We start from the raw sequence: 13,569 nt of genomic DNA, 5'->3' as shown, positions 1-13,569 counted from the left end.
TATGATTCTATAAAATTGTAACCACATATTTCACTGTAAAACATTGCATAACAAAGATTAAACTGACAGTAAAAGGAGAAGAATGTGGTCCCTTATAAAAATAGTTTCTTTGTGAAATGACACTTTCTCCATTAACCTTGAAATAAACTGCAACATCTGCATTAGAGAAGTTGCATTTAGTGACAGGAGCACAGAAACAGCACACTCAAGACCTTTAATCGGTCCTTGTTTATTAATTTAATAGCTGCTTCAGAAGGCAGCAAAATATTCAGTGACTCAGGGGTGTGGAGAAAAACATGATATGATATTTGGTAAAAACTATTTAGCCTTTTTATTTCTGACAAATTAAAGACACTCTTGAAAGGATGCAGTACTCTTTCAGATCTCTGTAGGGATGCTTTTACAAGGGGCAGTAGGTCAAGAAGAGCAGAAATTGCTTTTCTGCTTCATATAGAAAGAAAATACATTCTCAACATTTTGTTGAGGAATTCTGGCTGAGAAGTAAAGACCTTGATTACATGGTGTAGATGCTCCTGCCACTTGTAGCAGTAAAGCAAAATACACACTCTTGCCCGCCCCCCCCCCCCCCCTTTATTTTCTGAAGAGTCTACAGAAATATTACTGCAAAAAGCACTTTCAAGCATACTTTCTGGAAACCATAATGCAAGAAGGAAGAAAGCCTGGTTTCTAAGTATGTTTGTGGTTAGGTATTGAATGGTTATAAATGTAAGGAGGCTGAATGTGGACTCCTTACGGTTTTAATGTGCAAAGTAATAATTTCATGATACTACCAACTGATGCAATTCTTGGTTGCTGGGGCTGTCTGTGAGTCGAAAATACATATGTCTTGTCATGTAGGTGTTTCCTATTACCATCAAAGTCACATTGTCAGCATGTTAATCAGATTCCACCATTATCAGGTTGGGTCCATGGTTCAATTGCAAGAACTCAGTCCTTATTTTCATTGAGTAATGGGAGGGTGCATGTGGGGGGAAGATTTGTAAAAAACAAAACAAAAGCCAAAAAAAAACCCAAAACAGCAACAACAAAAAAAAAAACCACCCAAAACCAAAAACCAGTACCTAAAACAAACCTGCCTTGTTTTTTGTTTTTTGTTGTTTTTTTTTTTTCTGTTAAATATTTTTCAGGATATTTTGAGTGTTCGGAAGCTAATGGCAAGATATTATACAAAAGCACTTATCTTAACAGCTCCATGTGTCACTGCTTCAGTAAGAATTGCCATTTTCAGTTTCATTACTCCATGGCAGATAACAGTGTTCTCAAGGCAGTACTGTTTACTAATCAGGTAAGGCGACTCATGCATGCATTTTCAAAGAATAAATATACAGCAGCCCAGGTGTTACCAGCCAAAATACAAGGAAATATGCCTTCTAGCTTGTGCCTGCCCCCTGAGTTAAGTTTGTCCAAAACAATAACAGTATGATTCCATTCATCTATGAAATTATAAAACCTGGGTATTTGCCATCTCAGCTATTAACTAATTTGATGAGTGAGTGTTCTGCAATAACACTTCAAGGACAAACCCCAGCTATTAGAGAAATTAAATAATTTGGGGATTTCAAAGGGTAAAAAGAAAAAATCTATAGTAAGCTTTTCTAGCCCTCTTCCCATTCTGGGAATGGGAAAATAAGTGCTTTTCCCTATGGAGACAAATCAAAAAGGAAAGTTGCTGTCTCAGGATGTATGGAAAGTTCCTGTTTAGCCACCAGATTTGCTTTACTCAAGTTTTAGAGCAATAATTTTCCTATTTTTCTGCCCATTAGTAGATAAAATGGCCATGTCAAACTGAAACACAAATGTCAGTTGAGTAGTGATTACCTTTTCCATCTTTCTTACTTCCCTTTCCTTGTGGAGACTTTCTGCTGTTAGAATGTTCCCTTTTGAAAGTATTGTTTAATATGGATGTTATTGTACCACTACTTAATGAAAGTAAGAAAAATACAGCTGGTCTCATTAAGTTAATGGATCTCATATCTTGATGCTGATGTTGAATTATTATCACCCAGCAATACAAGTATTTAAAAGACTGATCCACTTCATTCACAAAGATAAGATACAAACAAGCCTGAAGTGTAATACTACCATGCGTTTAAATATGGGAACAGGTAATGGAAATGCTGTATTTTTTTTCCTACTGTGTCTTCAGCTATTCATAAAAACTCCAGGCTCTTGATTTTTTTTTTTTTTTTCATTTATGAAACGGAATAGTTGTATTTTTCTATGACCCATTACTCTATCAGGGAATTGTAACATAATCAGTGCTCTGGTCAGAGTGCATGGAGATTTGTGCCATAGTACTTGCCAATAAATTACCCGATGTGACACCCATGGCAACCTTGAGACAGAGTAGGAATAATGATCTCAATGGTTTACCTAAGTAGCATCAATGGACTTGATTTAAGAGTGTTCTTTCCCTGAAAATAGAGGTAAATAAGTGAGCCAAAACCATGAGAAGACCAGCATTTGAATTCCTATAGAACTGGGAGCACAAATTGAATCAATTTATAAACAGATACTTATATATACATTAGAAGAGCATTTTTTGGCAGTTATGACATCAGTTTAGTCAGCTGTGTTTCCACACCTTCTTTTAGCCCTTTGATGTTTTAGTTATTGAATTTCTTCTTCAGTCTGGAGTGTATTTATTGCACATAGACTTATTTAAAGCTGATATGAATTAACATACTGCAAAATTTGCAAGAAAAACATTCAGGAACATAAGCTTATGCTGCTAGCTTCAAAACCAAAACCCTTCTGCCCCTGGAAGACAAGAGAGCTACTCTTGTGGAGGCTGCCATTCAAAATAACCTTTCAGTTATACGGCCCAGTACCATGCGTTCTCTGTACCCCCTTTATTATTTTTATTGGTCAGAACTTCTTATCTCCAAATAACTCTTGCTTTGTCCAACCACCAACAGGCCTGACAGAGAGACTGGATTACATTTAGCGTACAGTTTCAGTCCCGTTTTTTGAGGACAAGCAACCCAATTGTTGCAAATGTATCCCTAGCCTTCCTCACCTTTTCAACAGAGAGGTCAAAGATTAAGTGAACCTATTTTCTAATACAGATATTAAGACAGCAGTTGGAAGACAGGAAATTTAAATTGCTCTTGGGTGTGAAAAAGGATAGGGAAAATGGACTTTTTTTTCACCAACAGTAACCTGTTGTTGACCTGTGGTCCATGATAACCTGCAGCTTTTCCTGTTTCATTGCTGGCTTGGTAAAGTCACTCTTCATTCAATGCTACTGCATTTGATCATTTTTTTTCTTTCCTATCTGTGATTCATGCATCTTTTAACTTTGTGTTATTGGTTTGAAACTTGTTCTTGTATAATGAAATCAATTTAAATTCTAACGATGTCCTTCAGGGTGCTTGTAATTCCTCCCAGTTTTGTGTTGTCCACATTTTTCTAAATTTTATTCTTCATTCCATTATCCAAACAGTCAGCACTATAACTATGTCAGGCCTTGGAACAGACCTATGCAAAGCTGTTATAATTGTCTTTTATCAACATTTCCTCTTTTAAACAAGGTTGCACCCATATTTGTACACCAGTTTTAAAGTAATTCTGTTTGTACCAAATCCCCTCGATCTACTTAAAGATTGTCCCATGAGATTGTTAAAAGCCTTTATAAAGTACTTTCTACTTTAAGTCTGCTTACAATTATTAAAAAAAATAATAATTCATCAGAAGCATCTAATGTAGGTTTGTCACTTTCTAATTCTCTAGCTGCTTTCAAGATTATTGTTAGAAATCTGTCCCAGTGTCTTAGAGGTTGCTCAGCAGGTTTATAATTACATGGTCTGTATTTTTCCCTTAACTGTAATATACATCCTTTGGTCTCCCTTTCCTCTAGTATCCCACAGATTCTCCTCAGGTTCCCAGAGTTGTTGATAGGAAGATATTACTTATGTAGTAATTTTCTGATTCCCTTCCAGTTTCAGTACTTCTGGCTTATAAATATTTGTAATATCATTATTCTATTCCAACCTGTGTTTGCATTTGCATTTGGCAATATTAGCTGTCTTAAGAACATGAAATATTAACTGTACTAGCTGTCTAATAATTTTCTGATAAATTTTAAACTTTTATGTAAAACTTGAAACAAAAAGATAATGTTGACTTCCCTCTACCATTTGCCATTCATTACTTGGTCATTGTTCCCATTAAATAATGGACTCATAATTCTTTCTTTTATTTTCTTAATCTTTACATGTTTTATGGCTTACATTAATTTTATGGAAATTAAACAGTAAAATATCATTTCAACTGATGTTTATATGTGCAAGCATATTTGTATCCTAACGCACTATTTCTGAAAGTGTTCAGCAGCACTTGCAAGAAGCATGCGAGTACATTTCTTTGCAGAAGTTAAAGGTAACCCATTAATCATTATGGGGGGAACAAATAAGCTTTTGTTCCAAATTATTTTCTGAAATGAGAAAAGCAGGGACAAAATGATGAATGCAGTTGAAAATATGTAAGAAATAATGATAAAAAAATGTTGTATTTTATAAATAGAGTTGGTAAGAAGAGATCACAATTCTCTTCCATCCTTCAAATCTGAGTAGCATTCTCTCTCTCTCTCAAAATAAAAAAAGAAGCCCAAAAGCAAACCAACCAACAAACAAACAAACAAAACCCCAGCAAAACACCCCCCCCTAAAAACCCAAACCCAAAATACCCCCACAAACCCCCTGTACAAACCACTGCAGGAAAAGAAAGAATTCTTGGCATTTAGCTTTACAAAAAATTGCTCATAGATGATAAATATATCACAAGGTGAATAGAGTGAAGGTATTTTGAGCAACTACTCCCCTGCATTAACAATATAAATCTCAAGGGAAAGTACTGGAAAAACAATACGGTCTACATTTTTAAAGAAGGCTAGTGGCGCAAGGGATGTGCTAGAAGTGTTAACCCATTTGTACTAAAGAGGCGGTAGAATCTGATAAGCAGGATGAATACGACAGAGAAAACACTGTGAGGAAAGGAAATAATGTTACTACTAGACTTGTATGAAATCAAGTTCCATTGCATGGAACAATAATCAGTTTAAAAGTTGCTGCATCTGAGATGATTTACAGCTGTCAATGTAAAAAAACTGCCCTAGAAGGTTTGGATACTGGCACATGCACAGAAAATTCAAATTTACTGTGTCAAGCTGTTTTTATTAACATAAATTTGGGAGCAAGAGGGTCATGGGGATGGGTATCTAAGAGATTAATTGAATGTGAACAAAATTGTAGTATCCAGATGCATCCAATCAAATAAATAGCAAAGGCAGAGTGCTCCCCCAAGGTACACAAATGTGTTTGGAGGGTTTATATATGTACATGTGGGGGGAATACATTAACTAAAATATTTTTAAAAGCAGACACTTAGCCACAGGCTGTGGTTTTAACTTGCCATATAGTATGGTTCTAAGTACATCACCTTTTTCTGTGTTTATGTGTGGGTATTGTAGGCTAATAATGCTAATACATTTTCTTTGCAAGTTGAATTATTTGGCTAAATGAAGCAAGTTTTAGGGTTAGGGTTAGGGTTAGGGTTAGTGTGCTTGGCTCTGCCTTGCAGTTTTCCAAAACTGACCTTTGAAAACAAATTCAACAGAAGTTTAGACTTTCAGCTTTGTTAATATGTTGTAACAGTTGAAACCTTGTTAGGAAAAGAGCAAAAATAATTGACTACTCATCACAAATCATATCAGTGTTGTTCTGCTCACTCACATCTCTTGGACTATAAAGAATTAGTATTTTTCTTTTTATTTTTATGTTGCAAGACAGGAAAAAAGATAACTTGCCTTGTCTATACTAGTGATAATATTTCACATACCTAACATATCCCCTTTTATTCATCTCTTGTAAGGTAAAATATTTTTATACTTTCAATTTCTCTGCATACAAAAGGTTTTCCATTTGTCTTATCCTGCTTTAAAACTTTTTTTCTGAACTGCTGCTAATTCTGTAATATCATTTGTGGAAAATGTAGACCCAATACTTTGCACAGCATCCTAAAAGGGGCCTCAATATTGATACTTGTAATGGTAAGTCTGTTTGCATCTGTAACCTATAATAACTTTTCATTGTACTGGCCTCAGCATCTTCTAGTTAGGACATGACCAGAAGCAGAATAAGCATGAGCCATTTTCATTAGATTATGAAATCAAAAGGGCTCGTATTGCTTGTGTAAAGGGAGCATTACCACATTTGGTACTCTCACTACTATGCTTAGGAGGTGGAGTGAAAATGGTGATTAAGGTAACTCAGAACACGACTAGGAATTATTAGGTACTACTCTGCATGCTTTACAGATTTAAAAACGGGGGGGGGGGGGATTTTTAGCACAGTTACGTAATTTTGACAGACCCTAAAAAATCAGTTCTAAGAAAACTAAATCTAATTATAACACAACACAATATAAGCAGTTATTTATGAAAAAAAAATAATATAGAGAGCACCATGGAAACACATTGTTAAATTCAGCAATAACATGGCTTAATTTACATATTAATTCACTTTAATTCTACTAAGACACCTCCTGATAATTGTGGTATTTGCATGTTTAATCACAGTAAACATATTTTGTTTCTTTTCTCTCTCATGGTGCTCAGTGCTAAGACTGCAAATGAATATGTGAAGCTCTAGTTCCTCACATATAAGAACTTTGTATACGTGGTTGTTTGGCTAGGAAAGGAAAAGATGGAGTTCAGGAAATGGCCTTGGTAATTTATAGAGAAATAAAAATTAGCTTTATGACATTTTATTCTACATTTTACAGGAAGAACATATCTTGTGGGAAACCAGCGCCGTGACTAAGAGGGAATGGGTCAAGGTAGATATACGTCTACCAACAGGGATAGAAAACTTAAAGGTATGAACAAAAAAGGCACACGTTCGATTTTTGAAGATGATTTACTTTATTGTTTGTAAAGCTTCTAGAAAACTTAAAAATTTGTTAATTATATGTAGCCCAAAGGTCTTCCTATTCTTCATTGCACTGATATGCGTAAAAGCTCTGGTTACAGCTCAACAAAACATCTACAAAGACGTCACATGTTGAAGCTGCTGGTCTTTAATCACATGCAAGAAAATGAATGCAAATCTCACCATGTTATAGTTAGTCATTTGAGTTCATCTCAGCTGTTACCAAGTCATTTAAATATAAATGCTAATAAATGAGATGACATGAATGGTGTTTCAGAGGAAGGATATAAATAAGTAGATGATGCAATATCCTCCTCCTAAATTTTCAGGCATAGAGAAGAATGCAAAGTTGCATATAATTAATTCTTAAATTAATTTGCAAGTTTGTTTTTACATTTATTTTTCATAATTAAATAACCATATTTTATTGTCTCAACTATCAGCTGAAAAGGTAATCTCTGTGAAAGGACAAAGATTCAAGTCTGCTGCAGGAAATGTTTTGATATATATCTGAATAAATGAATACATTTCAGCAAGTTAGTAGAAGTATCTTGTTGTTGTTGCTTGTCTTTCCTTTTCCCGCAAGGATAAGTGTGAATAAGCAACCAAATGTGTAATAAGACTATAGTATCTAAAAATAAACAAGAGGCTGCCAAAAATGTGTCTGCGTATATGTAGAAAGTCAAAATTATGCATTAATGTACAATGATGGCAAGGATCACTTGTACTTAGGGAAGGAGAAATAATATCTTTAATTGTATGGCTGTGTCATATTTTCATTGAAGCATTCAGTGTTTGAAATGGGAGAGAATGGATAGTTTTAGAAGGCTTTGTCATTTAGAAAAAACTTTCTAGTGGAAGACAATGACATATATTACTCTATATCATTCTTGATATATGCCTCTTGAGATTTCACTCTATCCTAATTTGGAGGCTTCGGTGGTGTGTGTGTGGGGTGAGGGGGGTGCGTTAGACCCTTCTGCTTATGTCCCAAATCATGTCTGTTCTGGTTTCCTTCTGTTTTGTCTGATATTCTTTTCCAGCTTTCTTTCATATGTGCTTTGTCCCTCTTGCACGTGACTACCTTCTGAGATCAGTGCTCTGGTCATGTCCCAGCCTGTCAAAACCCACAACTCCATTTTTTATTTGTGCCTACAACTCCTGCTCTTGTCTCTCAGTGGTTTCTTTCATTGTAATCTTCATCTTTCTGATGAATTCAAGCTTGCTTCCTCCTGCTTGTTCTTTTATCTCAGGTAAAAGAAACTTGGAGAGCACAAGTGTGGTAATCTCCTTGCTTTGAGACACAGCTGGTCTCCACAGTGGCCATGAGCAAAAGTTGTTCTTTTGAAATGTCATCCTTCTATATCATCCTGTGCAAAATCTGGCTTTTAATTAACTTCATTCTTGGACTTCATCAAACCCTTTTAGCTGTAAATTTTCAGAAGTTTCAACTGAAGGTAGTCATACAAGATTTCAGGTTCTAATTTGAAATTTGTACTTGTTTTGTAATGGAAAGAATGCAGCACCTTTTAACAAGTGAAACATTGCTGGTTTATGTAAATAAAAATCAGGCTTTCTCTGCTGTCTGTTAATGCAAATATTTTGACTGTACAATCTACAGCTTATGTTTAAAGGAACATTCCAGAGCAGAGCAGGTTTCATCTGTTTGAATAACATCCAGCTCTTGGACACTGCACCATTTGAGCCACCAGGTTTCTGCTCCTTAGAAGAATTCTCCTGCACTGATGGGCAGCTCACAGAGCCTGGATCAGCCTGTGACTCTCACCCAGATTGTTCTGATGGCAGTGATGAGGATCCAGCAGCCTGCTGTAAGTGAATTGCATTGCTTTAGAAGGACATTGTGCTGAAGAGCATTGCAAAAGCCTAAACAGATCTACCCAAATGGCTAAAAAAAAATATTATTTACATGGCTTCTTTTCCACAAAATAGTTAATGATGTTGAGGTTAGTGACAATGTTTGTAGCGTTTTCTGTCATGCATTTTTTTCCTTCCCATTGCTTTCTGTTTCTCTGTCTGGTCTCAAAAATATGCTCTGGATCCAAATAGCAATTTTTAAAATATGTGTAGAAATGCAATATTTTACATATTTTTGCTTAAATCTATCCCCTAGGTACAATGTACATAACCTCTACTTCCCTAGTTTTCTAATTTAGAGTACGCGTTAATGGCAGAAAATACATTAGATGACATGAAATTTATGTGGTGTTACAATTTACCATGTAAATTGCATACAGTTCAGAAGCTACATCTTACTCATGGTCTTCAATTGAAGGTAACTTTGCTTAGAAGCCAGAGTTTCTACTGTAAAATCAAGAGCAAAAGAAAATAACAGTTACTGGAAGATGTCTATAATAATTCTGAAACATTTTAGATCTCCATCTGAAAGTAGCTTTAGAGACCCTATAACTTTCTAAATGAATATTATACAGTCTACATTTGTATGCATACTTGCCTGTGGTAGTAACACTTAAATGTGTGTCACAGAGTCACAGATTTAAACTTTGCACATCTTTAGGATATTGGCAATGATGCGTATTTGCTGCTGGGAGGTACAAATTAAATTTTTGTGTATCACTTGATGTCAGGATGAAGAACATCGATAATCAGAATCATAAAATAACTAGGGTTGGAAAGGACTTTGATCATCTAGTTCCAACCTTTCTTGAGAAGACTTTAGGGACTGTATGTATCTACAAGTTGTTTGTGTTTTTTTTTAACTCACAGTCTGAAACTTTAATTTTTAAATTATTTAAATAACCATGCAGGAGCCATGCCTAAAACAAGTAATACATGCAAATGCTGAAGTAACATTTTAAATTGTAAGCTTTATACTGTTTTATCCCTGGGTGAAAGCTAAGACAACATTGATGTGTATAGGGCGTTCTTTTCTGAGATCTATTTTCCTCTTTTACAAGACTTGACCCTATGCTGCTAGCTCTGTGTGTTTGCTGGTAGGAATACAGAGAGTCCTCTTACACTCTTTAGGAGGAAGAATTGGATGAAAATGAATAGCACTTTATAAATTGGATTTTATTTCTCAGTGATTTAGTGTTCCCACTTCAGTAACAATGTGAGAGAATTGTGGTGAATAATGACTAGGAGTATAGAAGAATAATTTTAGGTTTTAAAAGGAGGATGAATAATAATTGTCCCAGTTGAAGGGTAGCTGTTATAGTACTAAACAAAGCAAAAATAAAGATAACTCTAAATACTTATAGGCAAGTATATTTGGATGTAATGCATTATACTTTCTAATTTTACCTCTGTGCCTCAGATGCTGGACATTGGCACTGGGTAACCAGAAGATGACAACATAATCTAGTTATAGCCAGTATTTTAGGTTTAAACAGAGACCACAGTGGGACTCACTCTTGAAAATATTGCTTTTGTTACACTCATGCGGATGTGCCAGAAAACTGAAGAGTAGGCAGAAGAAAGTCAGATTAGCTCAAATGTCTCAGTACTGTCCTTTGTGATGTCTCCAGAATTAGGGTGCTGGGGCAAGGACTGACAGAAGGCCCAATCAGTACAAAACCTTCTTTGATAGCTCTGCCTAGTGCTTCTTTGCCTGCTGCCGCCTCTGCAGTCAACTTGATTTACCACTAACTCCTAGTGTATTTCAATTTAAAGAAAATACCACACTCAGTTGACCCTGAGACACAGGGTTTGTGTGCTTCCTTCTGTTGAGGCAGTCACAGGATGAAGATGTATTGTTTTGTTGGTGCAGTGCACAAAAATACTTATCCCATCAAAAAAGGGTGGAAAAAGGTAATTTTCTACAATATAAGTAACCTACGTTGTATGTTGCTCTTACTACTGTCGGAGAAGAAAGAAAAAAAGAAAAAAATAGCCATCTTCAAAATACTAATAATTTTTTTTTTAAAGTTGGCTCATTTTAATAGCTAATACTGTCTTGGATACCTCATGCAGTCCTTTTCAAGGAAGTGGACCCTAAAGGCAGAATTTAGCTCATCAGCAGTTTGGTTGGCTTAAAAGATTCACCTTTCTGACACTTTCTGCGGTTCTTGAACAAAAGAGACCTAAAGGAAAAGTCATCATCTATTTCTGTCCTTTGTTCTTTTCATTCCAGGATGTACACCTTCCATGTGATTTGGAAATTGTACTCTGTAATATTCAGAGTGCACTACATCTACTCACATTAATTTTCAGTAAAAATTCCTATCTGGTACAATAAAGCGTATTTTAGCTTCTATTCTATTAGGTATGTTAGCATCTATCCTTGGATACATCCTCAGTAGTTTCCTCTCATGAAGTACCCTCATGTACAGAAAGAGCTGACAGATCTCTATACTGAATGAAACTGAAAACAGGCAGCTGTTACTTAGCAGTGTGAACAATTTCCCTCTTTTTGAGGATTTTCTTTGCTTCATTATAATTGGAGAGGATTTATTTTTGTTTCTCTTTTGTTTATGTTAATTTGACATGAAAAAGTCTTATAATAATGCATTTTATGAGAACAAACACATATGTTTTACAATGTTTCTTAAACTTTCTGTTTAATTTCTGCCTGTTTATATAAATGTATATTTAAGTATATGAAACTAGAGTCTCAAAAAATTAGTAACATGTCTAGGAAGCACACATGAGTAACCAAATTTATGTGAGTAGTTTTGTTGAAATCAATACATCTAATGAAGTGAAAAATTGAAATTAATGTTTTCAGTATTAAATTCTACATTTTCATTATATCTATTTGATATCACTTATTTGAGATCACTTCTAAATTTCATATTTTGCCGTGATGAATAAATTATCAAAACATAGTTAATGTATTAAAAAATGAGAAAGTGAAACACATCCTATAAGTGTTTCTGAAAGGAAGCTTCCTTAAAACAGCTGTCTTTAATTCTTTTGGTTTTAATTTTGCATAGCCAATATTAGTTTACATATTTTCAGCCTTTCATAGGATTTGTATAATTAACGAATAGAAAATATGTAGAATGAAGGAAATGTATAATTTTATAGAGTGTAGCTTTTACCGCATTTTATTTACAGTAAAACAATTTACTATTGCAAATCCTTGAAACCTTCTAGAGCAAATGAACACACATGCAAATCTTTTTATTGCCATACTGCTTTAAGGAAGAATATTTTTTTAGTCTAAAACATTTGTTTTACTACATACTTATGTTTCCTGTGGCACATTAATTGCCTGGAATTTTCGATATCTATCAATCTTGTACACACGTGGAGAAAAAGAAGCTACATCTATATCATTTTCTGACTTCATTGCTTACAAAAACTGCATAGCATTGCCTTTGTGTTTCACCTGAACAGTTACTTCAAAGTAAGCATGCCTTCTGTAGACCCAGGATCAACATGAGATTCTTTTAACAGCACTAGTCTCTTCCCTCTAAGTCAGGTAATTGAGTAGTTTCAGGAGATGAGGCCATCTCACCTAAGGGACTCCAGTGTTATGAGACATCTGTTTAATGACGTATGACATAGAGAATTTCAGGCTACATGACCTATGGCCTACAGTCTTTCTCAATCCTTTAACAGATCCTAAATAAATGAAATCAGTAGCAAACTGGTAGGGAATTTGCATAGACAGTAAGAAGGTATAGATATAAGCCTTTATTTTCCCAAAATGACATTTAATGATAGAAATGCCAGTATTAATGACAAAGTAATTATATAGAGGTGTTTTGATTGCTGACCATACAGCTAGTTTATACTTCAAATTCCATAGGGGCTTGGATGCTGTCACACTGAGTAAGGGTAGGAGCCCTCCTTATTCCATATTTATTAGTCAGGGAAATGTTAATCTGGTGGAGAGACAAGCTGTGCATTCCCTCTTGTGTTCATTTGATTAAGTTGCCAGTGTAGGACTGAAAAGCTTCATCCACTTGCAGGCTACCAATGTTGAGGCAATATTAATTGGCTGGCAACCCAGCCTGCCTAACAAGACTGATTTGCTTTTTTTTCCACCAGGAGGATCAAGAGGAGCTGGAATAATTGTAGGGTAAGCTAGTCAAAGAGTAAACATTACCTCCCAGTGCTTTTGTTGTATGTGCTTTATTGCTTGTTTCTTTTTTAAAAACAGAGATGTGGAAAAATGGTTCATCTGAATTGAAAAATTTTCCCTGTGTATTTTATAGATTTAGTAAGCTCTATGTATTTCTTGAAATTCAAGGGAACATATTTGGGGACCATTTTTTTTCTTCTGGTTACATCTTGGAGTTATTGTTTTTTTCTGAGCTGGTATAATAATTTACTCCTTCACTCGTTGAAGTATACTTACATACCCACATGAAAAAAAAACATTGTTTTTCAAATTTGGCTTGTTATTACCATGAATGGAGGTTGTTTCTTTTTTAATTTCCTTTCTATTTTGCAGAAGTATAAATAGATGGAATGATAAGAGGTGCAGTAGGAATAGACATACTGTACCAGATATATGTTTTATGTGTGTTTAACTTACATAACTACAGTATGGCTCCCCTAAAAATATAGGTTGTGCAGTCACCTATTTTCCAGCTATGGACAGTGAAATATTCCCTATTAATTACTTGAAGGCTCAAATAAAAATGTAGAGAAAAAGCTGTGAATCATAAAAATTATGCACTGTTTTGAT

At 34.9% G+C, this 13,569-nt stretch overlaps 1 protein-coding gene across 1 annotated transcript in view; it reads left to right on the top strand.

Moving 5' to 3' along the window:
• MALRD1 (MAM and LDL receptor class A domain containing 1) overlaps positions 1–13,569 on the top strand; it is a 245,916-nt gene that overhangs the window by 20,786 nt on the left and 211,561 nt on the right. The window contains exons 7-9 of the mRNA XM_062633694.1: positions 1,149–1,306; positions 6,805–6,897; positions 8,572–8,779. Coding sequence (XP_062489678.1) covers positions 1,149–1,306; positions 6,805–6,897; positions 8,572–8,779 — 459 coding nt within the window. The remainder of the gene's footprint in view (positions 1–1,148; positions 1,307–6,804; positions 6,898–8,571; positions 8,780–13,569) is intronic.

Source organism: Pezoporus occidentalis, unplaced genomic scaffold, assembly GCF_034315485.1.
Source record: "Pezoporus occidentalis ecotype Australia unplaced genomic scaffold, CSIRO_AGI_Poc_V1 ctg40, whole genome shotgun sequence".
Classification (NCBI taxonomy): domain Eukaryota; kingdom Metazoa; phylum Chordata; class Aves; order Psittaciformes; family Psittacidae; genus Pezoporus; species Pezoporus occidentalis.
The sequence above is the reverse complement of the archived record's forward strand: the minus strand, read 5'-3'. Positions and strand labels throughout refer to the sequence as shown.